Source organism: Aspergillus aculeatinus (genome assembly GCF_003184765.1).
Source record: "Aspergillus aculeatinus CBS 121060 unplaced genomic scaffold BO66scaffold_47, whole genome shotgun sequence".
NCBI lineage: Eukaryota > Fungi > Ascomycota > Eurotiomycetes > Eurotiales > Aspergillaceae > Aspergillus > Aspergillus aculeatinus.
In genome coordinates this window covers 67,013-90,832 of record NW_020291516.1, presented here as the reverse complement: position 1 = coordinate 90,832, position 23,820 = coordinate 67,013, and the positions used below count along the sequence as shown (strand labels likewise).

The following is a 23,820-nucleotide window of genomic DNA, read 5'->3' as shown; positions in this document are numbered from 1 at the left end:
TGTGAAGAAATAAATTCAGCCTGGATCCTGGTTGAGTAGCCTGAAGAGCGACAATATACAGCTTGCGCAGCCGCGTTTCATCTATTCACCTCAGGTGCTGAAGCGCAGCAATGACCACAGCGTGTTACCGAACTGTAAGAAGGGTTTTACTGAAATGAACCATACCCAAGGGTACTCCTTACCTTGTTGCGGCAGATATGAGGCGTAGGTCATCATTTGAAGCCAGGAAGGTGAGTAATGTAACAGTCAGATAATGAGGCTATTCAGAGTTTTATGTGAAGGGGAACATAGCTTAACGGCTCGATAGGGTATCATTTAGTGTAGGACCTACAAATGAAAGGTTCTAAGCCTCAAGTAACATAGAACTGTAAGCTACACAATGCCATTTATAGCGGCAGGATCATTCACTAGTACGCCAGAGCGAGTCTGAAATGAGGTAGCATCGGTAGAGTCGTCTGGTCATGTTCGGAGACATTCACTCGACCTACCGGCCTATTAGGCATCAGTCAGTCATGAAAGCAGCCAGAAAAGCACCATAGCGTCTCAGCTAAGTGAGCAAGCAGCCGATAGAGGCGCACCTAGAGATTTCCACCATGTCAGCGACATAAATGCCCGTGCGGCGCGTTTCTGGTACTCCACATCTACACTTGTCAGAAGAACTATACTGGATATTCTTGGAAAGAGCTGTCTATGCGAAAAATGGACACGATTCAGGGATGGAATGACAACTGGAAATTTGTAAAGGAACAAGCATAGAAGAAACACAGCGATTTCCTAGCACCAGCCCAGATCGCCTGTACAATGATTGCTCCTGGGAAAGGAAACCTGATTCATTTAGAACAAGAACAGTGGCATTAAAGCATACATTTAGTCGAACTGTGACGCGATGTTAGCGGTCTTCCATCGTAGTGCTTAGCCTGGATGCTTACCGGTGTCAAGAACGACTCAGCCACGAAACGGGCACGGGCGTTCAGCTAAAGACCATTAGCATGAGGTTGTCTCTCGATGAGGAGTTCGAATCTTACGAAAAGCTTCATCTCCGAGATTTCCTTGTCCACCTCTTCCATAAACTCGATCACGAAATCCACAATCTTATGTTTCAGCATAGCCTCGGTATGGAAGTTCGTGATAAGGAACGATATATCATAGCCCTCCACCGGCTTCCTCCGGAGAATCAGGAAAGCATCCGCACGCTGCGTTAAGAACCTCGCAAATTTATGCACTAAGATATGTTCGATTTCATCGGCCTGTTTGACCTTGAGGGACACGCGGACGGAGTTGACCGAGGGTTCGATGAAGGTGCGTTCGTCCTATTCAACAACGAAGATCACATTAGATAAGTACAGTATCGACATCAATCTCGACCGAGAGCACGTACGGAGTTCCGCGAAATGACCAATGGGTTGAGCAGAAGCTCAGGAGAGCTTGCTGCTTCGATCTCCGGCACATTGTGCCTTTCCGAAGTCTGGCTGGCGAAATTGGAGATAGCGAGCGCCGCCGAAAGTGACGAGCGAACACATTGAAGATACGGTCGGAGACTTGTACTCTATTGTAGCGTGTATGAGCATCCTAAACTAGACACAGCCCACTACTCTGGTTGTAGTGCTCGGGATGTAGCGCTCACCATTGTGACGTAGTTCCAATGCTAAGACTCTGGTGACTGAATCAGAATAAAATAGCCTCACAGATTGTGAGCGTTCATATATTGAAAGATGTAGAGGTTGATGCTTAGCAGAAGAATAATCCCGCCTGTTGTTGTTGTCGCTTCGCTAAAGGAGGCAGGTGATGATGCTACCTACTCAGCACTCAGGAGGGGCGGTCCCCGCAGGGCGGTGATGCAGCCTGCTGTCCATTACCTCACCGCCTGCCCCACCGCCGCCGCGGAGTTAACTGACGCAGTCATCACCCATTGCCTCATCATTGCCGCCAGAGCTTAGAACTCATCGATTGTTGCATCTCGAATTACATTGAAGCAAGCTAAGATGGCTTCCATACCAGGTGCGTGATGACTCCTGAGAGATTACACCCCAACTTCGAGTTCCTCATTCCGCTACTAACGCCATGACAGTGATTATCAAACACCAGGGCAAACGCCACGAGGTCGAGCTCGATCCTTCCCTGAACGGTGAAACACTGAAGTACCAGCTCTTCTCCCTTACCGGCGTCGAACCCGAGCGACAGAAGATTTTGGTTAAGGGTGGTCAACTGAAGGATGAGACTCCATTGTCTTCTCTCAACGCCAAACCAGGGCAAACGTTCATGATGATGGGCACACCATCTGGTAACCAGGGCGTTGCCGACTTGGGCCGACCAAAGGAAGTGATGAAGTTCTTGGAAGACATGACGGAAGCAGAGGCTGCTAAGGCCGAGGGCGCAACTCCTGCTGGTCTACAGAACCTTGGCAATACTTGCTACCTCAACTCCACCCTTCAGGCTCTGAGGGGCGTTCCCGAGCTTCAGGAGGAATTGCTAAGGTATCGACCCGCTGCGGGCTCTAGCGGGGGCTCCAGTCTTGCAGGACTTAGTAGCCTCGGTCTAGGAGGTCTGGGTGCTTCGACCGATCTTACTGCTTCTCTTCGGGATTTGTTCAAGCAGATGTCTGAGACGCAGGAAGGCTTCCCGCCACTTATGTTCCTTAATGCACTGAGAAATGCCTACCCGCAGTTTGCTCAAAGAGACCGGAATGGACATGGATATGCTCAACAAGATGCTGAAGAGGCTTGGTCACAGATCGTGACACAGCTCAGGAACAAGCTGGTTATCAAAGAAGGTGAAGGGGAGTCTGCGACGGAGGTGTCGTTTGTGGATAAGTATCTTGCTGGACGATTTGAGTCGGTGACGGAATGCGACGACTCCGCAGCCAAGGAGGTTGGCGAGAAGCCCACTGAGAGTACGGATGTGTTTTACAAGCTCGACTGCCATATTGGCAAGGAAACAAATCACCTGAGCGACGGTATCATGGCCGGTCTCGAAGAAAAGATCGAGAAGCACTCCCCAACTCTGGACCGCGATGCCGTCTACACAAAGCGCTCTCGCATAGCGCGCTTGCCCAAGTATCTCACCGTGCATTTTGTCCGATTCTTCTGGAAGCGCGAAACCCAGAAGAAGGCCAAGATTATGCGGAAAGTTACATTTCCCCACGAGCTTGACGTGGTTGACTTTTGTACCGAGGAGCTGAAAAAACAGCTTATTCCTGTCAGGGACAAGGTTCGAGAGATCCGCAAGGAGGAGGTGGATGTTGAACGGGCTCGCAAGCGCCAGAAGCTTGCTCATCGCCAAGAAGAGGACAGGAAGGAAGAAGGCGAATCCTCCAGCATGGAGCCCATGCAGAAGAAGAAAGCAGCCGAAGAGCGCAAGGAGGATAAGGATGAAGCCATGACCGACGTATTCAAGACCGACGCCGAATACGAGGCCGAGAAAACCGCATCGATCCTTGCTGCCAAGAAGGAATTGTCCGCATTGATCGATCAGAAGCTTGCGGCTGATGCTGGAGCCAACACAACTGGTCTTTACGAGCTTCGTGGTGTGATCACCCACCAGGGTGCCAGCGCTGATAGTGGTCACTATACAGCCTATGTGAAGAAGCAGGACAAGGACAATTCTGGCAGCGCTGAAGGCAAGTGGTGGTGGTTCAATGACGAGAAGGTGACCGAAGTGGATGGAGAGAAGATCGAGACTCTCGCTGGTGGTGGTAAGTCCTTCCTTTCAAAGTGTCTCACATTAGTCTCTAACATGGCCCACCAGGTGAATCTCACTCTGCTTTGATCCTCCTGTACCGTGCAGTGGAAATGCCTCGTGAGGACTGAGCAGTCTCGCCGCAGCAGGATATAATGATTGATGCGATAACTACACCTTCATAGATGACGAACTGAATTGATACTTAGCTTGGCTGCTCACCAGAGCAGAATACATTACTTCTCTATAAATATCCTTATCCAGGTTTGGGTACTGCCACCGACTATAATGCTGCCAAGGATTCTTCGTCTTTTCGTACCCTTGCTAAATCAACTCGACTTGTAACCAAATAGAGCGTACACCAAGCCATGTGCGATATCTCTGTAGGCGCATGTAGTTGTAAATTAGATCACGTGACGGATACCGGCGCTTCTCTTATCTAATCACCGATCCTCCGCATTGGAGACGAGCTTCCCAGCAATGCACTTCATCGCAACTCCGATGCTGAGCAGTATGTTCCGTCTACATAGAGTCTGCCTATTGCAGGCGCCTCATCCTGCGACCGTATCACAATCAGTTGCACGCTATGCGCGTGCAAACACAAGAGCTCTGAATACTGCCGCCCAGCCATCGTCCCTCCGATCGTCGCGATGGCCGCGACGATTGCTCTACATGGCAATCTTCGGCACCTGTGGCGCAGCCTTCATAGGCAGCTGGATGGATGAGAATGTCTCCGCGCCCGCTCTACCAGGTACGCTCGAGGATCAGGGACGACTCGAGGCGATCAATTCGAAATTCGAACACTGGCTGCCGATCGTGCAGAGGTTGCGAGCGAACCCCGACTACGTGGAGGCCGATGTCTACGGCAATTTCTCCGAGGACGAGAAAACGCAAAGGCTCACCTCCGGTCCGCTGCGAGGGAGTAGAGGAATAGGACTTCAGGTACGTTGCTTGTCCGACCCCCGGGCTGGGATGATGCAACGATCCAGACCGGACGCAGTGAAACCTCAATGCATTCCCTGGCGTGGAGCTTGGCCTGGTTGGACCATCTTTTTTGACTGACGGCTGAGTACAGAGGGTCTTTTACAATGACAAGGAAAAAACGGCCGTCAATGTCGCATACCTTGGGCCGGGTCTGGAAGGGTGGCCGACCATGGTCCACGGAGGCGCGCTCGGTACGATCATTGATGAGCATCTAGGCCGTGTCGCAATCCGAAATCTCCCCCAACGCACCGGAGTCACGGCCAATCTCGAGCTCCAATACCGGGCACCGGTCTTTTCGAACAACTTCTACACATTCCATGCCACTCTGGATCAGGAGAGAAGTACGGAGCGCAAAGCCTTTGTCCGAGGCGAAGTTCGTGATATGGTTGGGAAATTGTGCGTCGAGGCCAGCGCATTGTTCGTCGTCCCCAAGAACTACAAGCTCCGTGAGGATGGGGAGCGCTTCTAGCACAGTGGCATGAATGAGCCTCGCGAGTGTGTCACGGGATTTGTCCGTACCGGGTAGAATTAGAGTTTCGTCTGTTCGCTTCTTGTCCATAATTATTTCATCTGACGATGAGGTGCCTCGGCTTAATATCCATTTCGGGGCTGTATACGCGACAGCCTGGAGACAGACAGATAGGTCTGGTCTAGGAAGTCCTTGGAGTGTTCCATGTTGTACAGTACCATGCTTGTCTTCTCATTTATCAATTATCATTTATCGCAGAATCTGTACTGTAGGACTGCCAAAGAAGCTTGTACCATGTGGGCCTCTCAAGCTTTCTTTGAAGTGGCATCGATTTCTCCGCAGCGCCCGTTCCCCGCGATTTCGCCCCCCCGCATTTTCTCTGGAGGAGGAAGGAGACTAACATTTTCATTGGAACCAAGCGGTCACTCCGGACTGGTACAGGCCGTGTAACTCCACTACAAAACTTGTCAACTTCCTCGGTTGTCACCCAAAGGGGTAGCATCTCCGCCTGTCCATCTCCCCTCCAAAGGATGTGCGAGGGAGTCATGACGGCTGCTACTTCCGCTATCTACACCCACCGGGTATCTGAAGGGTCGAGGCCCGGTGCTGGCTGTTGATCAATGTGGCCAGCCATAACCTATATAAATTGAGTTCACCTTGCTTTGTCCGACCAGATTCTCATCGGATTCGCAGTTCCACCACTGGCCGCGCGGTATTGGACCTAGTCATTGTCAACATTTCTCCCCAGTCTCTTTCCATCTACATTAAACGCTATGGACGTCGCAGGCCAGCGCAGCCAAGCTGGCGTCGACGAAAAGACAGCAGCACATTCATCTTTCAATGACAATGCAGCGAGTGATTTTAGCCACCGGGAGGTGGCTGGACGAGACTCCAACGATGAGGACATCGAAGGCGAAGTGAAGGTGCCAGTGCGTATAATCCTCAACTAAAGGAAGCAAATACTGGCTGGATCAAGAACTTGCTGATCTTGTACGACTTTTAGATGACCTTTCGTCGATTCATGGGTTTCACCGCAATGGCGTTTCTATGGACTGGAAGTCAGATTCCAGTCTACTTATTCGGTACGGCTACGCTGATGTCTATCCAACGCGATGTCAGTGGTCTAACATTTCGTTAGGGGGTATCCCACCTTATATTTATCGAGAGATCGGTGGGGCAGATAGATGGGTCTGGTTTGTAAGACTACACCACGATCTCTGAGGCATTGTTCATTACCGACTAGTATCATATAGGTCCTGGCAAATTTTCTTGCTCTCGCTGGCGTCTGTCCTTTCGTCGGATCGCTGTCGGATTTGATCGGTCGTCGATATGTTGCCATCATCGGAGCCTCGCTCATCTGCCTTGGTATGATCGTGAGCAGTACAGCCAACACGATGAATACATTTATTGGTACGTTCGCCAGAGAGTTGCCACTATTCAGACTGTGGAATACATTTAACAACTTGAAGCCGGCATGGCAATTGCAGGGGCAGGAGCAGGTGTCAACGAACTCACTGCGCTGGCTGCGACCTCTGAAATGGCACCAACGCGACAGAGGGGCAAATATGTGGCGGTATTGATCTTCACCATCTTACCATTCTGTCCCTCGGTGCTCTGGGCCCAGCTCATTGCAGCACACAGCAGCTGGAGATACGTCGGCGCATTCTGCGGAGCGTGGAATGGATTTGGATTACTGGCCACAGCGCTCTTTTACTTCCCACCACCTCGAGTAAACTCCGAGGGATTGAGCAAGGCAGAAGTCATCCGTCGTATTGACTTTGTCGGCGGATTCCTCAGCATTTCCGGTCTCATCGTCTTCTTGGCTGGCTTACAATGGGGTGGTTACATGGTAAGCGTAGCATGAGATACTCCTTCGCACTGTCTTTCTAACCTCCGTCTCTACGTTCACAGTACAGCTGGAAAACCGCTCACGTCCTCGTCCCGCTTATCCTCGGTTTCATACTCCTCGTCCTCTTCGCAGTCTGGGAAGTCTACGGCGCGAAATATCCCATCTTCCCAAGCCGCTTGAAGCAAGAACCCTGGACCTTGGGTCTGACGCTAGTCATCACCTTCATTTCCGGAGCGAACTTCTTCTCCGTCCTCATGTTCTGGCCTACGCAGTCGTTCAACGTCTACGGCCACGACCCTGTTGACGTGGGTGTTCGCAGTATCCCCATCGGCTTTGCCATCCTAATCGGTGCATGCATTGTGCTATGGCTGCTGAGTGTGCTTCGTGGTCACAACAAGGAGCTTCTAATTCTAAGCAGCGTTCTCATGGCAGCAGGTAAGTACTACAAAACCAAAATGCAACTATGTATAAGCGCTAATCTCCACCAGGCTGCGGCGCCCTCTCCATTGGCCGAGTCGACAACCTCTACCAATTATGGGGTATTCTTGTCCTTGCAGGCCTAGGAATCGGCGGCATCGTCGTTCCAGCATCCATCATGACAACCATCATCTGTCCAGATGTAAGATCGCCATAGCTAACCCTCGTTCTGCCCACCCTTCCTCCAACCCACAATTCCCCCTTCTTCCACCCCAGCATCATGCCACCGCGCAGCCAGCTCTGTGAATAGCCTCGCCTTCGAATCACTCCAAATCCCCCTTCAACAACCCAGACCAAACCCAACTAACACCTCACTCCTGCCTCCATAGGACCTAATCGCCACCATCTCCGCCCTCACCCTCTCCATCCGTGTCGTCGGCGGCGGCATCGGCTACACGATCTACTACAACATTTTCATCTCCAAGTTCGTGCCCAACGCCGAGCACTACATCGGCGGCGTCATGATGACGCAGCTCAACATCACCAACCCACAGTACATCGCCGAAGCGATCCAGCTGACGGGCGCGTCGCTCCTCGAGGAGCTCGACGCGATCCCCGGCATCGCCGGCAACCCCGCGGCGTACGAAGCGGTCGTGACGGCCGGTCAGATAGCGTTCGCAGAGAGCTACAAGTGGGTGTACTATGCCAGCATCGGGTTCGGCGGGGTGGCGATCCTGGCGGCGTGCTTCCTGGGGGATGTGCGGCGGTATATGAACGATCATGTGGCGGTGGTGATGCATTGATGCGCAACGATGGGGACGGTCTACGAGAGGAAGAAAAGCGTAGGGTTAGGGCAGATGCCGCCCTATGATAATGATACATTGACGCATGATGCTTCTATGATGGTCAGGTGGTGGATGGCCCCTTGCTTGGTTTGAGATTGGTTCAACTCTGTACATAAACTTACAGAATTGCCGGAGAAAATAAGAGAACCACAAGCAGGACAAAGATGTATATTCCCAATTCTCAAACGCGGGAGCATGGGATTCCCCCAAAATCCGGCCCACCAAGACATTTATTGTACAATACAAAGTTGTTGCAATGAGCAAGATTATCTATCCCTAAGAACAAAGTCCGACAAGAATGAGGGAAAACAAACACCCAATAACCTTTCAGAAGGTGACCCGAACGGAAAAAAACAAAACAAACAAAAAAAAAATCAAGAATAAGTAAAGAGAGAGAATCCAGCAAAGAAGAATAATGGCAGCGCCGATCATGTCCTAAAGACTTTTTCCTTTTCTTCTTGGGCGAGTGAACTCGGTGGTCCTGAAGTAGTAGGTTTTCTTCCCGCCTATTGACGCCTTTCACAATGCCGGGTATTTACGTCAAAAAAAAATAGTGTTGAGTTGGTTTCGTTATGGCAAAGGGAGACTGTTATGTCCAAATGTCTCGGGATTTCTTTTTGCGATGCAGAAAGGAATTTTGCCAGGTATGAGGGGTTGGAAGGTGGGGGCAAAAGCAAAGTAAAGAGTATAAAGGAGGTATGTGTGGTGAAAGTGGTGGAGAAATCGCGGGGATTGGGGGGGGGTGGTTAAATGAACAACAGGGATTGGGATTATAAGACATAGAGCAAAAGAAAGGTGACGCCCCGAGTTCCTGTCAGGAATTGTCCCCGTTGGCTTCGCTTTTGATATCGGGCTCACCAAATGCATCATCTGCAGCGGCCATGTCCGGTGTTAATCCGTTCTTGAGCTTGCTGCTGGGAGGGGCGGGCTTCTTCCCCGCCAGCTTCTTGGGAGCACCGAGTTTCTTCTTCTTGTTCATGGTCGGCGGGCCATCGTCGTCGATCAGGGGGCGTTTGGGCGGAGCGGAGGCGGGCGTGCTGCTGCCGTTGCTGTTGTTCTCCAAGGGGGTTTTGTTGCGGCCACCCAGTGGTCGGCCGGAGATGCCCAAGCAGCGGTCCAGATGCTGCGCCACGCGGGTCACGACAAAGTATCTTGGGCAGTTCGGACACTTCACCGTTGGGAACGATATTCTTTCCGGTACAGCCTGCTTGAAGGAGCCGTCGGGGGTGGTGGGTGGGCTCGACCCAGGGGTATTTGAGGTGGTGACTTGCTTCTTCTTCTGAGGTTTTACCTTGTCCGTCACGAATGGGTTCCCGTTGACGTCGTGGCCAGGTTTGCTGATCGTCGGCTGCTTCTGGCAGTACTCGCGGTACGGGTCGGGAGGGGCACGAGCCCCGACGCCTGTCACAGGGTACAAGAGGCGCGGCAGCCGGCAATCAGGACAAATGATATCCTTGGTGGTTTGTAGAGGGTTGCCCTTTAAGTAGACCTTGCCCTCGTCGAAGATGGCCCCGTCGGTTTCCACGCGAATGTCCTTGAGTTCCTCGAAATCGAGATCGCCAGGCTTGAACGCGCTGGCCGGTTTTCCGCTTTCTTCGCGACGCCTGGTCGCCTCCTCATCTGCCTTCTGTCGCGCAGCAACGACCGCGGAACGCATGCGGGAAACCTTCTCATCGCGGTGTACTTTGGCGACTATGTCATGGATGATGTTGTAGAATGTGTCATTAAGGATTTCGCAGGTCTGCACTGTATTAGCACTGTGTAGAATGGGGCGCAACTAGTGGACGATAGATCTGCGCGAATAAAGCGTGGTTTATCGTGCTTGAGGTGCTTACTAGTTTCGCTATCGTCCCTGGAGGGAAAGAGGATGCCCGTTCCTCAGCCCCGTTTGACTCGCCCATCGTTGTAATTTGTGTGTTCTGAAGTGCCGATCGTTAGAAACAGCATAGCCTCAAAGAGTGAACTACATGAGAGAAGAACACGAAAACAATAGCAGCGGCGACCGTCAAAAGTGCGCCGGTCGATATTAACGTCTCTCGCAAGCAAATTGCTTGTGAAAATAAGAACGTTCCCATAACGCTCTGTCAAGGGTGACCGTCATGCGAAAGCCACAGTCCGAACGTACCTTGATACCAACGTATCCTACTCCAATTTGTGCGGTTGGCTCTCCCTAAAGGTCGGCCAGTATGGCAAAGTCCGTCTTTGTGCAAGATAGAGCCCCAAGAACTTCGATGTTATAGCTTCATGTAGGTTGTATGTACTGTCCAAGCAAGTTTGATTCGGAGTTCTTTGGTCGCCGACGGATGCGGATCGATTGGGATGATGTCGTAAGAGACAGTCAAGTGTGTGTTGGTCGAATCCGACGAAGCCGTAGAGGAGGGTAGGTCTATAGAGATACCAGTCGATTCAAAAGAGTAACACGTGAAAAGGAGGATAGGTATTGTCCATTTGACTTTCAGTGGTGACGGGCGTTTATTAACTGGAGGCGGGAAACTGCCTGCGCACGGTAGGGAGAATCAGCGGACTGCGCGCTACGCCCGTCATCCCAACATGGAGTCTCCACTCACCTGGATACCTGAGAATATAATCATATATATAGCAAAGCAGCTAGTCGATGGGGAGAACGGGCCAAGAAAAGACCAAAGAACAAGCGACAGGCGCAACACCAGGGGGCAATCCTGGATTTGAGGGGGGGCCGTGAAGAGAGAGGCTCTTTCGGCGCTGGCCTTTGCCTCATCCAGCCCGGTCCGACCGCCCGATCTTATCTTATCGCATCTCCGCGTTTTCCTCGTCCACCGCTTTGAATCGCGCGTTTCCCCTCTTCTGGCGTCTTTCCCCTCCTACGTTCTCTGCTCGTTCTCTCGTCTATTCTTTGATCGATCATATAGCCCTATGCTGCTATAAACAGCTGTTGATCCTTACTCTCTAACTCGTGCTGCTTGTAGCAGCCCATTTCTTGCCAGACATGGCATACCAATTCTTCGCAAAGGCGCATCAATCCAAAGCGCCTACCTCTCCACCTTCGTCTGCCCCTCAGGCTTCAGTGTCGACGTTTTCTTCCTCCAAACCCGCGCAAGCTCGACCGCCGGTATACCCAGCAGCCCGTCTATCTTCGTCCTCTTCATCGAATCCATTCTCACTCAACTTGCCCTCCAGAGTGCAGCCCCCTTCTTCCAAAGACACGCCCTTCGAGCCGACCGCGTACCCCCAGCGCATAGCATCAGGCCACCCCACTCCGCACCCGCACGTCACGGTCGAAGTCGTGAGTACGGCTCACATACCCTCCCTGACTCGGATCACGGGGTTGCTGCTGCCCATTCGCTACCCGAACTCATTTTACACAGCCACGGTCACTGACCCCGTGATCGCGTCGCTGTCCCGCGTGGCCATTTACCATGACCACCCGGTGGCTGCAGCGCCCGCATCGACCGCACCTTCTTCGTCGACCAATCTCAAGGCACCAACAACTGGTACCGATAAAGTCATCGGGGGGATTCGCTGTCGGCTGGAGCGACTGCCTTCCACTGCCGCAAAATTTCTGCAGGCTCGTCACCACTCCCAGCAGCAAGAACCGACCAACCTCTACATCCAGACACTTCACCTTCTTTCTCCGTATCGAGGGTGTGGAGTTGCAGCCTCACTGCTCAACTCGCTACTATATACTTCCTCGCTTCCCTCTGCGTCCTCGAATCTAGAAGCTCCACCTCAAGTCTCCGACCTGGTGAGACATTACAACATTCGCACTGTCACGGCACACGTGCACGAAGCCAATGAAGACGGTCTGAAATGGTACCTTGCGCGTGGCTTCCAATTAGAGGACGGCGTTGTTGAAAATTACTACCGCCGCCTGAGACCCTCTGGGGCCAGAATCGTCAAACTCATCCTGCAGTGGAACGATGACGAGCACGTGCATGTGGAAACCCAGGTTCGGAACAGTCTACCTTCTATAAATCCGAAGCACAAGTCTGTCAATGAAGACGACGATGAAGACTGGGAGAAGGTCGAGGCAGAAGACGAACAGGAGGACCATGGAGTGCAGCCAATCTTGGATTCGGAATCCAAGCTTTCCGAAGCCGACGATGGCCTCAATAGAAAGCGCAAGGCTGAAGAGGATCACGCAAAACGTTAGTCTGCTATCGCCTCAGTTTTTTGTCATCGTGATATCAAAGTCCCGTCACGCGTTGCATCGTTTGGGCATGTTGTTTTGAATTACCATGGATACCCTGTTTGTTACCTGCATCATACACTTTATAGAACACACATCTTCTACCTGTGCTGTGCTTGTTCGAATTTCGCAATCATCTTTCATTCATATATTGGAGTACTTTACTACGAGCATTTATATTACCTGAACTGATTTGTTCTAGAAGAATAATTTGAAATAGACCCAAGGCTAAATACATTAGGCTCTCACGTTCATGTCAGGCCTGTCATTAGCATAAGTATTTCCCAATAGATCTCCGTCACTAATGTGAATATGTGTCTCGACCCACTGAGTATGCCGAGAAGATAGTGTATCCCTGGTAGCCGTGAGTCATAGGAAACATACTACCTTAGAGTAGCTACACACATCTCTACGAGTGATAGACATGGTGAATGTGATCCTCGGCTGTGGCAGACAGTTACTAATTCGTGTTGGTGTTCCACAACCCACTGGAACCCACAACGATTGACAGCCTATTATTTCTCTACGGTGGACTGCACGGTCCAGACCCACCATCGCCTATATAAAGGAGCGCGGCGTCCCGCCCCCCGCCCCGCCCACGAAACTCACGCCATGTTCAAAATATTTCATCACTCTCTGATCTCTTTCTACAACTCAACTCTTCCTACACCAATCTCTCATCATGAACACCAAGACATCGACTCTAGAAAGCTTCATACGCGCCTTGAACTTCTATTATGAACACTAACACTCACTTCGAAATTGACTTACCCCTCAAAGTGCATCCACTGCTACCCCTGGGCAGTAGACGATGAAGAGACGCGTCATACCAGTAACAACCAGCCAGTGTGTTTTAATGAGTGAATACACCTCGGGCCAGGGAGGTCACGGGTGATCCGTTCGAATTCCAGCCTCGGCAATCTCCTTTTCCCTACTTCCGCCGCCGCTTTTATCAGCACGCCTACTACTGGCTTTCTACTTGATCGACACCTGGCTGGTATGGGTAATCGGAAACCATGTTAACCCCAGAGGTTCATGTTAGAGAACCCCCTGAATTTCTTTTCCAGTGCCTGGCAGGCCTCCTTTTCTTCTCATGGTTGCATGAAATGGTGCGCCTGCCACGGTATATGTTAAAAAGGATAGCACTACACCAACAATCGCCGGTGTAGTGCAATGGTAGAACGCGCCGCCAGCTTGGGCGAGATCTGGTCGAATCCCAGCACTGGCACTTCTTTTTTCGCCCTGCCAAAATGTTCACCTACGGTCGATGTAGGCCACAATTTCGAGCGCGCCGCCCTCCGCTTGCCCGTATGGTGTAGCGGGTGGGTAGCACGCCCACCGCTACAGGCTGCCTGGGTTCGAGTCGCAGCGGTCGCATCTACTTTGTTTTTATCCTTTTCATACGTCTCTTTCTCCTTTACAGCTGCCCAAGCCAGGCTCTTGCTATCAAACCGCCGTGTCTGTCGAGCTCTATCAAGCTACGGAAAGAAGCGTTTCATCTGAAATAGCAGTCCCAACAGTTAGTCCAGGGGGTGGCTTCTACAAGTGTCAAGCATACTTCACTAACAATGGCCGCTGTGGTGCAATGGTAGGACGCGCCGCTACCTTCGGCGAGATCTGGTCGAGTCCCAGTAGCGGCGCTTTTTTGCCTTTTGTGTCCTTCGCAGCTTTCCAGAACAACCGTCTTTTATCAGACAACCACGCAGTTTTGAATCGCAGGAAGGAGCGCAGAATATAGCCAGGTCAGTGTCGCTTATTGCTAGCCCCTCAATAGACGGTAACCACGCAGCCGGGGCGAACATCGTGGCTTCTCTGCAGCTCGCGCCTGAAACGAGTCCGCGCTCGAGAGCAAGGGCTGTCTAGGCGTGGGACCGACTAAGGCTACCAGCCTCGGCAGCCGGCTCACAATCGCCGTGGTGGTGTAACTGGTAACACGCCTCTCGCCATGAGAGGAGATTTGGGTTCGAATCCCAGCCTCGGCAACCTTGTCTTTCTGCGTCTTTTCAGCTTCCTCTGCTCCATCAATCCGCGCGCGAAGCCCTCAGAGCTCAGAAATCACCATCGAAATCTCATGGCACCTATCCTTTCCCTTGCACTTGCGCCAACGCTCCTGCCTCGCAGTGACGATACTTACAATGTGGATATTGGGGAGGAAGGAGGAAACGGTGGAATACGCGTGGTAACTTTTTGGGGTCTACATAAGGCGCAATCAGGGTCCGAAACGCTCGGTCTCGTATTGAGTGAATGGCTTAGTCGCAATCGACACAATATCAGTATATTGTGTTTTTACCAGGGCCTGCTGCGCACGCTTTTTGCAGCCATTTGACTTACACCTGGGGAGCATGTTGTCAAGAGCTGGCCGTGTACTGCCAACGAGACCCGGGGTGGTGTAGCGGTCAGCACGGCAGTTGCGTTCGGGGTAAACCCATCCGCACCATTACAGGCCTGGGTTCGAATCCCAGCCCCGGGTATGTTCTTTTTTGCGGTTTCCTTTCTTCCGCTGTACTCGCCGCCTAAAAGGGTGTACTTGGATGCTGCGAAGAAGTATAGCATAGCGAGATCAAGAGTACCTAGGTATAGGATTTAGCACTATTGTGTTTTGGTAAACTCATAGGGATCGATCCACTCAATTAAGCTACTTCATGGCAATGACAAACTACATGTGTTCCAACAGCTTAAATCCACGAACAAGATATTCTAGGCTCGATAGAGTAAAGAAGCACCTTAAACTGCTTGGACGACAGATAGGCTATCGCAGCAGCTAGATCTCGATCTATGGAGACTAGTGCCGCTAACACGCTAAGCAGCTGGGCTACTAGAGCTCCCCCCTTTCACCGCCCAAAGATAACCCCACAATTCTGCCGCCGAAAAATGCAACGCAGTTTGAATCCACCGACAAACCAACCTACGAACCTTCACTCACACAGTCAGAGAGTTGTTCAAACCAGCGCATCATCTCTTCCCAATCCCTCTATACAATCTTGACAGCTACCAACACAGCATTGCACCAACAACGAAACGAGCCTCTCCACCATCCTCAAAACGCAATCATGGCCTCCTCAGCGCCGCCCCCAGCCCTGACCCTCCCCCCCTCGCAATTCGCCCGCCTCCAACCTCACGCCTACCTCCTCGCGCACCTCTCCCCGCCCGCGGCCAGCAACCAACCCTCCCTCCGCGCCAACGGCCGCCAGCCCGCGCAGTTCCGGCCCACCTCCGCCAACACGGGCTCCCTCACCCACACGAACGGCAGCGCCGTCGTCCGCGTCGGCGACACCACCGCCGTCTGCGGCGTGCGCGCCGAACTCCTCCCCACGAGCGACATCGCCTCGTGGAGCGTGTCGCACGCTTCGTCCGGTGCCAAACATCGCCAGAACACGACCAAGAATGACGCCGACGCCGACGCCGACGAATCCCAGATCCAAGACCTCAACCTCCTGGTGCCGAACCTCTCGCTGAGCACCGGCTGCGCGCCGGGGTTCGTGCCGGGCGCGCCGCCCTCGGCCCTCGCGCAGTCCCTCTCCCATCAGATTCTGGGGCTGTTGCACAGTACCCGGTTGGTGCGGGCGGAGGATCTGCGGGTTTGGTATCAGGTACCTTCGTTTGGAGGAGATGGGGATATGGATGTTGATGCAGATGATGAGGGACAGAAGAAGAAGAATGACGGGAAGGAGATCAAGGCGTTTTGGGTCCTGTATATCGATATCATGATCATCTCGCTGGCGGGGAATGCGTTTGACGCGGCGTGGGCGGCGGTCCTGGCGGCGTTGCGGGATACCCGGCTGCCGCGCGCGTGGTGGGATGCTGATAATGAGATGGTCGTGTGCTCCGAGACCGTGGCGGAGGCGACGAGGCTGTCTCTGCGGGGGTTGCCAATCGCCAGCTCGTTCTGTGTGTTTGAGGCGGATGCGGCGGCGGGGTGGAGGGCGGTGATTGTGCCGGATGCGGAGGAGGAGAAGAAGATTGAGGAGGATCAGCGGAGGGGTATGCAGCGGCGGTGGATCTTGGCGGATCCTGATGGGTATGAGGAGGGGTTGAGTCAGGAGCGCGTGTGTTTGGTGGTGGATCGGGAGATGGGGAAGACGGTGATTGTTAAGATGGAGAAGAATGGTGGGTGGGCGGTGGATGGGAGGGAGTTGAAGCAGTTGGTGGATATCGCTGCGGAGAGATGGGAGAGTCTGAAGCTGATCTTGGAGCAGTGTTGAAATTTCTCCTTCCTTTTATTCTTCTAACTTGCGTGAAAATAGCTAGTGTTACAGTAAATGATACCAGATTCGTTGTCATCTCTTTTCTTATTGCTTTCTTCTCGTTCCCTCGTGGTCAGTTATCTAATATTTTAGGGTAAGTCAACAAGCACCAGCAACCTAAAACGTAACGAGTGCGCAACTCCAACAATGCATCTGATTCAACGATTCTTTCAAGGACTGGTTGCGCCTGCATGGCGAGGACTTCGCCGACGACGCTTGGTTGGAGGCTCACTGTCACCCTCTGCGCCCACAACCGACCAATTCTCTTCGTCCGCCGCACTCGACTTACTGCTGAGCGCGGGACTCTTTGACTTGAGAGCTTTCTTCGCCTTGTTGGGATAGAAGAGGGAGACTGTGAACAATTCGAAGTCTTTGGCCTCCTCTTCTTTGTCACTGGATGTGTTGGAGTCTTTATCATCGTCATCAATAGCATCATCACCTTCCGCCTTCTTGTCCTTTTCTTCGGATGTCTCAGCACGGCCGCCGTCGGAGTTCTTGCAATAGGAGAGAATGCGAGAAAAGAAGCCCAGATTTTCCTGGCGTTCGGGATGCTCCTTCTTGTCCTCTGATTTCTCGTCGCTCTCCTCATCATCCTCGTCCTCCTCGCTGAACTCCCACATCTCACCGATCTCGTTTCTAACCAAGGCAGTGCCCCACAAAGAGATCAGGACCCCGGGGACAAGGTACAAGAGAGCGGGCTGAGGATGATCAAAGATCTGCATCACCACCAGCGTCGCGATCATCCCCACTAAGTATCCGACAACACTGGCCTTGAAGTACGTCTTGGGGAAAGACCGAGCATCGTGGTATGGGGGCTGCAATTCAGGCTCCTTCGGTGCCACGGACCGCGTCCAAAAGCGCTCTCCCCAGCCTCCAGTGGCGGATTGATATATGGGCTTGATGAATTCCACTCCGTTGCCCTCCGCCCGAGCCTTCTGCAAGCCCTTCCGCTTGTAGTAGAGGTAGAGGTCAAAGCGCAGGGCCAGCCCCACCATCATACCCGGGATGATAATGTCGCCCAAGCCCAACATAGCCAGCGACACGGTGTCCGGAGCTTCGCCAGAGACCGGAGGCCGCGGGAAAAGAAGCTTGATGGGCACATCGAGTTTCTTGGCGACTGTCACCATCAGCGGGGTGAAGTAGACGAAGTAGATGTCGTAGAAGAACAGGGATCCCAGGATGAGCGATCCGGTCACGAAGGTCGACGGAGACATGAACTGCAAGGTACCGTAACAGAAGCTGAAGCCCAAGAAGTTGGTCAGCCACCATGGCTTGGTGACGAAGGTGAAGTAGCCGATCGCGGGCAACGCCAGGAGGGTACTGAGGAGATCCAGCATATCCAGCCAGACTTCACCACGCACAAGTCGATGCACATGAACGCGAAGCTTGGCCCGCCAGTATAGCGTGCTGCGAAATTTCCAGATCGCAGTACGTACAACACCAGGGAGTGGAATTCGGCTGAAGACGCCGGGAAGGGGAGAACGCCGACTGTCTGCCGATTGAGGATTGTTTGGGTCGTCTTTGGCGGCGATGAAAGCCTTCTCGGAGGGTCTCTGTTTCCAGGTTCGGCCAGCAGAGCTGTATCTCCTTGGGAAGACGAAGGATCTGACGACAGAGAGAAAGTCTTTCAAGAACGCTATGGCGAAGAAGAGCCCCATCTGCGAGAAGTAGTAACCAAGGATCTTGTTCAGCGTCTCAGCCCCTTTGTATTTAATGAACAGATACAGTCCTCCGAGTGTGAGTCCGGCTGTGAGAGGGAACATCAAGGCGTCGCTTGGTGCCAGACCCTCCATCTTGTGGCCGTTGCTTTTGTTGTCCTCCTCCGATTCATCGTCATCCGATTCGTACTCGGAGTCTTGTGTTTTCTTGGGGGGCTTTGTGGCCGACGGCGGTTTCGCTAACGATGCATGCGCGCCGATATAGATAGGAAAGATCGCGGAGAGGAGGAGGTGACCGTAGGTTGGGAGAAGAGGCTTGATGAGGGTAAACTGATAGATGACCTGGCCCAGGATCTCCGCGAAAGGGCTGACGTCGTCCATGGTGGCTGCGGAGGCCTGGAGCAGGGGTGGGATGCCTGAACTATGAGATATGCTGCCTATGTGAGGGGGCCGAAATGGTTGTTCTGAAAGTTGGGGCAGAAAGTGCTCAGGCCATAGCTGTTGAAGCAGTGTGTTTACCAGTATCTTGGGATGCGGTCATTGTTCCGCGTGAATATGCAACGCCAAGGCCCAATCCTCACTTTCCCGCCGCACTCCACCTTTGCATGTCCCATCCTTCCCCTCCAGAAATTCGCATATCAGTACTCGAGTACTAGCTTCTCTCTCACAATGGCCACTGATGTAGCGTTTGATACGAGCATGGTATGTCTATGGCGAAGCCTTTCCAGAAAGTTCAAGCTGCTAACTGGTCCCAGGGCTCGTTCACTGTCGAGCTCTACAATGCGCATGCGCCCAAGGTCAGTCACAGAAAGACTAAGCTCACTACGCACACTTCAAGGTTCTTCTGAGCTGACTCATGCCATACCATCTAGACGTGTAAGAACTTCGCAACCCTTGCGCAACGAGGATACTACAACGATGTCATTTTCCACCGCATCATCCCCAACTTCATGGTTCAGACTGGCGACCCTACCGGCACTGGAAGAGGAGGAAGCTCCATCTACGGCGAGAAATTCGAGGACGAGATCAACCCCAACCTGAAGCATACCGGAGCTGGCATCCTGAGCATGGCGAACAGCGGTCCCAACACCAATGGCAGCCAGTTCTTCGTCACGCTGGCACCGACGCCGTGGCTGGATGGAAAGCACACTATCTTCGGCCGCGTCAAGAGCGGCATGAGGGTGATCCAGCGCATGGGTCTCGTGAAGACGAATGGCGAGGATAGACCGATGGACGAGGTCAAGATCATCCGCGCCAGGGTCGTGGAAGAAGGCACGGACGAGTGAGATCGTTGTGGGGGAACATCGAATACTGCGAGGCAGATTGGACTAAAGAGCTCCGTTGACACATCCCAGCAATGTCTACTTCCTGCCAGTGGAACACAGGACAGTCGTCGGGCCATATGGAGGTCAGGATGACCAGAGCTTGAGAAACATCCTGGCGCCGGTAACCACGCTATTGGCGGCGTCACGCACAGCACTGACAGCCATATTTCGGTTCCATCACGGCGATACATGGCTCAATTGTTGAGGTACAGAAGCTACAGCTTGCTATCTGCGAAGGAGAGAAGGTACACTCATGTAGTTCGCAGACAGACAGATGATTTTAGATGAGTGGAATGTATCACTACAAAACGAACCGCTTCCATCAGATGTTACCATCCAGAGCAGCAGATACAGAGTGAAGATTCTTTCTACCACTCCTAATAAGACAAGGACCAGTGAAGGCTTGTCCGCGGACGACATACTGCTACGGTTGAGACAGCAGTAAGCCTGTGCAGAGCACTAGGAGTGGTGTGAAGAAGAAAGAAACCTGACGTTGTGGGAGAATTGCTCCTTAAGCGGTTCTCCCAGATGCCGCCTAACCGTATCGGGATTAGTGCTTTGGCTCGCAGCCTGAGGCACGTGTATTCCATGTATGATGCAACAATGCATAGCTCCTCTGCTATACGAAGTACTATGTAGTAGAATGAACTTCTAGCTAGCTCTGAAGGGACTCTAAGGGGATGAGCAAAGCTTGGCTGGATTTCGAGGAGTACAGAGCTTGATCTATAGCGCTGTGTTTTGTGTCGAATGCAAATTACAGCTCCAGCTTTACCTATCCATTCATCATAGCTCCTTGTCTTTGTCTTGTGTTATCAGAATAGCTGGTGAAGAATACTCTTAAGCACGCAATAATTATCTTTATCTAGACAAATACAGATCACCGAGGTACTCGATGCACTTGTATCATTTTTTTTTGCAAATGTCACCATGGACACCTAGAGCGGGTCCGGTGATGTCCCTCACGTGATCCACCACGGCGGGTCATGTATTTCTTCGCGCGTCCTTGGATTTCTTTTTCTCCCTAAAAAACCTTCTCGTTCTCGAGACGAATGGTTTGGGTTGCACCACCCATGGGCTGGATATTCCTGCTACGAAGGTGCTCAACAGCTTGTCATCCAACGTGACGGCAGCTGGCTTTGCTCAACACACATCACTACAACACTAAGCCCCTCATTCTAGCTTTGTATGCTGCCAAGTCATCATCGCAATGGAGTCACTAGCGGATACGCCGTGGGATGTAACAATCTCTGGCACTGGGCTGGCCCAGTCTCTCCTAGCACTGTGAGTTCTATTCAATGAAGGTGCTTGTCAACTGCATCGCTGACTGCTGGGTGCTTGACAGGGCCCTGTCTCGGTCGGGTAAGAACGTCCTGCACGTTGATAGGAATTCCTACTACGGGGGCGCCGAAGCTGCATTCAGCCTTCAGGAAGCCGAGGAGTGGGTCAATAGAGTCAACAGTGGTATGTCCATCGTTCTCTAGCTACAATCTGAGCACTGTCTGACGGGTATGGATAAGTGAAGAGACTGGTGATCACCCCTTCGAAGATGCTAGCGTACGCCCAGGAGATGGATCTTCTGAGGCCGGTACGCAGTTGTCCGCTTCTCGAGCATACACTCTCTCGCTGTCTCCGCAGCTTATCTATGCCCGCTCGCAGTTGCTTCCGACCTTGGTCTCGTCCAAGGTTCACCGACAGCTTGAGTTTCAAGCCGTCGGCAGCTGGTGGATCCACAGACCTGGCGATAGCGGTGACAAGCGATTGTATCGCGTCCCGGGCAGTCGTGAGGACATATTTGCGGATGACATGATCAGCGTGAAGTCCAAACGAACCCTGATGAGGTTCATTCGTCATATCGGGCCGCCTCAACTGGGCGCTGTTGAAGCTGAGGGAGAAGGCTCGTCGCTGGAAGAGGACGTTGGTGATGCATCCTTGACAGAGTATCTGACATCCAAATTCAAGGTGCCGGAGGAGCTGCATGCACCGTTGCTTTCCCTCTGTCTATCGCAAGCCTCTCCCCAACAGACGTCGGCTCAATTTGCCGTGACTCGCATCAAGAGGCATTTGGCCTCGTTGGGTGTCTATGGCTCTGGCTTTGGAAGTCTTGCGGTCAAGTGGGGTGGTGGCTCCGAGATCTCTCAGGTCGGGTGCCGCGCCCTTGCCGTGGGTGGTGGTGTTTATGTTCTGAATACTGGCATTCAGTCACTGGAACTTCCCGTGGAGGAAACCACGAATGAAGATTCTCGCATTCAACTGCTGCTATCCAATGACGAGGTCATCAAGACCAAGTTTGTTGTCGGCTCCAACTGGGATTTCCCTGAAGCAGCTCGCTTGTCTTGTGATTGTGACAGAGTAGCCCGGTCCATCTTGGTCGTTTCATCTTCCCTCGAGAGCCTCTTTCCGGCCACGGCGGAGGGCGGACTGGTGCCTGTTGGGGCGGTTGTCGCTTTTCCTGGTGCTTCTCTTGGGCGGGCTGATGATTCGCCTCCGGTCTACATTCTGGTTCACTCTAGCGAGACGGGCGAGTGCCCAACAGGACAATGTAAGTTCCCAATCCTTTTTGACTCCTGCCTTTCCTACCCCTCTGCTCTTATGATGACTTATCTTCAAAACTTATCTACATTGCCTGATCACTGTTGATGTAAACTTCACGAAGACTGATAAAGAGCACCCCACATCTTTGTTTTTCTCTGCTGCATGATTGTTTAAAACATCTTGCTAATATGTTTCTCAGGTGTCCTTTATGGTAGCATTAACATGCCCGGGTCCGATGGCCAGGCCTTGATTGATCTTGCTGTACAGCAGCTTCTCGAATCGGCCGGCGGTCCCAATGCGCAAGTTCTTTGGTCGCTCCGTTATACTCAGTTGGGACGAGCCGAGACTCGCTCCGCTCAGCCTGCCAACCCAGTTGAGCGTATCATCCGCCTTCCACCTCCAAGCCTTGACCTTGCTTTCGATGATGCTTTGATTGACACGGTCAAGGATGCCTGGCAGGCTATCATGGGAGATGAGGCCACCGACCACGAATTCATGACGTTCGAGGATCGTGAGGGTGCTTTTGAGGAATGATGTAGCTGTAAATGCTCTCTGTATTACTACAGTCACGGTCTGACGAACACACTTAATGATCATAGAGCTTTCGCTGATAGAACTGATAATCCACAAGTTGGCACTTTAAACTTTGATCTTTGGTGACACATGAGCTGTCTCCCACTCTTCTGTAGCCGATGTACGACCTTCGGAATACCTTGTATCCCCTATCTTGCAGATGTCATATGCAGCCTGACAAAGCGACAAGCCCAGCTAGTGCAGCTTGTGAGATGGGATCAAGCTCCGTGGCACTCGTGGCCGTAACACTTGCTGCACTGTATAGCACTTGTACCTGAATGTACCTGGAGACATGCTGTACATGTTCTATGTACCTGCTTATCAACACCGAATTCAAGCTAGCAAGCTGCACACCTTGTCTCCTTCGGTGCGTATCTGACTTTCGCTCCTTTCCCAGAAGGATACCAGCCGGAGTTCCCAGACATCATCATCCTTTCCACCCGTCTACATCCACCACCGCTGGCACCACACCCAAACCCACAAGACAAGGAACACCACATCCCACGAACTGAACTCCCGAAATCGCATCGCATTACCTCAATCATATCCTCCACCTTTCCCGCACCCTCCAAATTAACTGGGACATCATGCCGAGTAGCATGCAGAAAAGCAGAGAAGTGTCCGCCCGCGTTAGAATAACAGCCCCCCAAAAGGGAGAACGAGTGGGCCGCGCACCCTCCCGCACCCCCCACGTTCGATCACATCTGAAACACGCTGTCTTTCAATAGTCGGCTCGCCCAGCGGCCCAAGGGGGGGGGGAGGGGGGGGGGAACTACCGTACTTACTTGAATTTGCTGGATATGGTGTGGGAGGTTCTTAGCATGTCCGTGATTGGAGAAATTAGGGAAGGCTTTTTTTCCTGGAAGGAAGAAGAAGAAGTACTAGAGTGGATTGTATACGCTCACCGGTTTGCTGGCTGTTGGGTGCGGGTATGGTTCCGAGGGAGTGATATGGAAGTAGATTACCTGACTAGGTACAGAGGAGGTTGGAGGAGGTTAGGAATGCCTTCACATGGCTCGATCATGGCGGGATATAGCATCATGGATATAGGTGTATTTCTAGTAGGTGATTAGGAGGTTGAGTA

The 23,820-nt window shown here is 52.4% G+C and overlaps 10 protein-coding genes and 3 non-coding genes across 13 annotated transcripts; 10 read left to right on the top strand and 3 right to left on the bottom strand.

Moving 5' to 3' along the window:
* Positions 1-518: 518 nt before the first annotated feature.
* BO66DRAFT_394301 (actin-related protein 2/3 complex subunit 4 family protein) lies at positions 519-1,792 on the bottom strand. The gene is made up of 5 exons (XM_025647967.1): positions 1,625-1,792; positions 1,379-1,546; positions 1,026-1,310; positions 930-974; positions 519-876 (listed from the first exon to the last, which is right to left on the bottom strand). The coding sequence occupies exons 1-5, from the start codon at positions 1,625-1,627 to the stop codon at positions 868-870; spliced, it is 510 nt and encodes a 169-aa protein (XP_025500613.1). The 5' UTR covers positions 1,628-1,792; the 3' UTR covers positions 519-867.
* A 131-nt stretch (positions 1,793-1,923) lies between these two features.
* Positions 1,924-3,920, top strand: BO66DRAFT_394300 (ubiquitin-specific protease UBP6). Its single transcript, XM_025647966.1, has 3 exons — positions 1,924-1,998; positions 2,069-3,691; positions 3,745-3,920. The coding sequence occupies exons 1-3, from the start codon at positions 1,983-1,985 to the stop codon at positions 3,804-3,806; spliced, it is 1,701 nt and encodes a 566-aa protein (XP_025500612.1). The 5' UTR covers positions 1,924-1,982; the 3' UTR covers positions 3,807-3,920.
* A 246-nt stretch (positions 3,921-4,166) lies between these two features.
* On the top strand, positions 4,167-5,358 carry BO66DRAFT_394299 (PaaI family thioesterase). Its single transcript, XM_025647965.1, has 2 exons — positions 4,167-4,617; positions 4,751-5,358. The coding sequence occupies exons 1-2, from the start codon at positions 4,189-4,191 to the stop codon at positions 5,126-5,128; spliced, it is 807 nt and encodes a 268-aa protein (XP_025500611.1). The 5' UTR covers positions 4,167-4,188; the 3' UTR covers positions 5,129-5,358.
* A 390-nt stretch (positions 5,359-5,748) lies between these two features.
* BO66DRAFT_356087 (putative MFS drug efflux pump) lies at positions 5,749-8,447 on the top strand. Its single transcript, XM_025644873.1, has 8 exons — positions 5,749-6,057; positions 6,132-6,210; positions 6,267-6,325; positions 6,382-6,538; positions 6,598-6,977; positions 7,040-7,412; positions 7,466-7,596; positions 7,784-8,447. The coding sequence occupies exons 1-8, from the start codon at positions 5,902-5,904 to the stop codon at positions 8,195-8,197; spliced, it is 1,749 nt and encodes a 582-aa protein (XP_025500610.1). The 5' UTR covers positions 5,749-5,901; the 3' UTR covers positions 8,198-8,447.
* Positions 8,448-9,021: 574 nt separating this feature from the next.
* On the bottom strand, positions 9,022-10,562 carry BO66DRAFT_166896 (SGF11 family protein). Its single transcript, XM_025642268.1, has 3 exons — positions 10,365-10,562; positions 10,075-10,158; positions 9,022-9,980 (listed from the first exon to the last, which is right to left on the bottom strand). Exons 2-3 carry the CDS (start codon positions 10,138-10,140, stop codon positions 9,054-9,056), a joined length of 993 nt encoding a protein of 330 aa, XP_025500609.1. The 5' UTR covers positions 10,141-10,158; positions 10,365-10,562; the 3' UTR covers positions 9,022-9,053.
* Positions 10,563-11,094: 532 nt separating this feature from the next.
* Positions 11,095-12,642, top strand: BO66DRAFT_394296 (GNAT family N-acetyltransferase). The gene has a single exon (XM_025647964.1). It carries the CDS (start codon positions 11,205-11,207, stop codon positions 12,366-12,368), a length of 1,164 nt encoding a protein of 387 aa, XP_025500608.1. The 5' UTR covers positions 11,095-11,204; the 3' UTR covers positions 12,369-12,642.
* A 921-nt stretch (positions 12,643-13,563) lies between these two features.
* BO66DRAFT_t259 lies at positions 13,564-13,632 on the top strand. Its single transcript has one exon. It is a non-coding gene; the product is annotated as a tRNA-Ala (tRNA).
* A 682-nt stretch (positions 13,633-14,314) lies between these two features.
* BO66DRAFT_t260 lies at positions 14,315-14,386 on the top strand. The gene has a single exon. It is a non-coding gene; the product is annotated as a tRNA-OTHER (tRNA).
* A 396-nt stretch (positions 14,387-14,782) lies between these two features.
* On the top strand, positions 14,783-14,874 carry BO66DRAFT_t261. Its single transcript has one exon. It is a non-coding gene; the product is annotated as a tRNA-OTHER (tRNA).
* A 580-nt stretch (positions 14,875-15,454) lies between these two features.
* On the top strand, positions 15,455-16,606 carry BO66DRAFT_422562 (3' exoribonuclease family protein; the record flags this gene model as incomplete). Its single annotated transcript, XM_025650055.1, has 1 exon — positions 15,455-16,606. One exon carries the CDS (start codon positions 15,455-15,457, stop codon positions 16,604-16,606), a length of 1,152 nt encoding a protein of 383 aa, XP_025500607.1.
* Positions 16,561-18,814, bottom strand: BO66DRAFT_394294 (aspartic endopeptidase). Its single transcript, XM_025647963.1, has one exon. It carries the CDS (start codon positions 18,685-18,687, stop codon positions 16,819-16,821), a length of 1,869 nt encoding a protein of 622 aa, XP_025500606.1. The 5' UTR covers positions 18,688-18,814; the 3' UTR covers positions 16,561-16,818.
* A 103-nt stretch (positions 18,815-18,917) lies between these two features.
* cyp1 (putative peptidyl prolyl cis-trans isomerase (CypC)) lies at positions 18,918-20,091 on the top strand. Its single transcript, XM_025653096.1, has 3 exons — positions 18,918-19,008; positions 19,062-19,103; positions 19,179-20,091. Exons 1-3 carry the CDS (start codon positions 18,976-18,978, stop codon positions 19,590-19,592), a joined length of 489 nt encoding a protein of 162 aa, XP_025500605.1. The 5' UTR covers positions 18,918-18,975; the 3' UTR covers positions 19,593-20,091.
* Positions 20,092-20,838: 747 nt separating this feature from the next.
* Positions 20,839-22,804, top strand: BO66DRAFT_356071 (putative Rab geranylgeranyl transferase escort protein; the record flags this gene model as incomplete). Its single annotated transcript, XM_025644872.1, has 4 exons — positions 20,839-20,912; positions 20,974-21,092; positions 21,154-22,170; positions 22,363-22,804. 4 exons carry the CDS (start codon positions 20,839-20,841, stop codon positions 22,695-22,697), a joined length of 1,545 nt encoding a protein of 514 aa, XP_025500604.1. The 3' UTR covers positions 22,698-22,804.
* Between the last annotated feature and the right edge of the window lie 1,016 nt (positions 22,805-23,820).

What these genes read in the sequence shown, in the direction of transcription:
- cyp1 (XM_025653096.1), top strand. Translation starts at nt 18,976, where the DNA reads ATGGCCACTGATGTAGCGTTTGATACGAGCATG. An exon ending in TAGCGTTTGATACGAGCATG is followed by an intron (nt 19,009 to 19,061) that starts GTATGTCTATGG and finishes AACTGGTCCCAG; the next exon opens with GGCTCGTTCACTGTCGAGCT. An exon ending in ACAATGCGCATGCGCCCAAG is followed by an intron (nt 19,104 to 19,178) that starts GTCAGTCACAGA and finishes CATACCATCTAG; the next exon opens with ACGTGTAAGAACTTCGCAAC.
- BO66DRAFT_394296 (XM_025647964.1), top strand. Translation starts at nt 11,205, where the DNA reads ATGGCATACCAATTCTTCGCAAAGGCGCATCAATCCAAAGCGCCTACC.
- BO66DRAFT_394294 (XM_025647963.1), bottom strand. Translation starts at nt 18,687, where the DNA reads ATGGACGACGTCAGCCCTTTCGCGGAGATCCTGGGCCAGGTCATCTAT.
- BO66DRAFT_356087 (XM_025644873.1), top strand. Translation starts at nt 5,902, where the DNA reads ATGGACGTCGCAGGCCAGCGCAGCCAAGCTGGCGTCGACGAAAAGACA. An exon ending in AAGGCGAAGTGAAGGTGCCA is followed by an intron (nt 6,058 to 6,131) that starts GTGCGTATAATC and finishes TACGACTTTTAG; the next exon opens with ATGACCTTTCGTCGATTCAT. An exon ending in CACGATGAATACATTTATTG is followed by an intron (nt 6,539 to 6,597) that starts GTACGTTCGCCA and finishes AACAACTTGAAG; the next exon opens with CCGGCATGGCAATTGCAGGG.
- BO66DRAFT_394300 (XM_025647966.1), top strand. An exon ending in CGAGACTCTCGCTGGTGGTG is followed by an intron (nt 3,692 to 3,744) that starts GTAAGTCCTTCC and finishes ATGGCCCACCAG; the next exon opens with GTGAATCTCACTCTGCTTTG.
- BO66DRAFT_394301 (XM_025647967.1), bottom strand. An exon ending in TGGTCATTTCGCGGAACTCC is followed by an intron (nt 1,311 to 1,378) that starts GTACGTGCTCTC and finishes GTTGTTGAATAG; the next exon opens with GACGAACGCACCTTCATCGA. An exon ending in TCTCGGAGATGAAGCTTTTC is followed by an intron (nt 975 to 1,025) that starts GTAAGATTCGAA and finishes AATGGTCTTTAG; the next exon opens with CTGAACGCCCGTGCCCGTTT.
- BO66DRAFT_394299 (XM_025647965.1), top strand. Translation starts at nt 4,189, where the DNA reads ATGTTCCGTCTACATAGAGTCTGCCTATTGCAGGCGCCTCATCCTGCG. An exon ending in GTAGAGGAATAGGACTTCAG is followed by an intron (nt 4,618 to 4,750) that starts GTACGTTGCTTG and finishes GGCTGAGTACAG; the next exon opens with AGGGTCTTTTACAATGACAA.
- BO66DRAFT_166896 (XM_025642268.1), bottom strand. Translation starts at nt 10,140, where the DNA reads ATGGGCGAGTCAAACGGGGCTGAGGAACGGGCATCCTCTTTCCCTCCA. An exon ending in CAGGGACGATAGCGAAACTA is followed by an intron (nt 9,981 to 10,074) that starts GTAAGCACCTCA and finishes AATACAGTGCAG; the next exon opens with ACCTGCGAAATCCTTAATGA.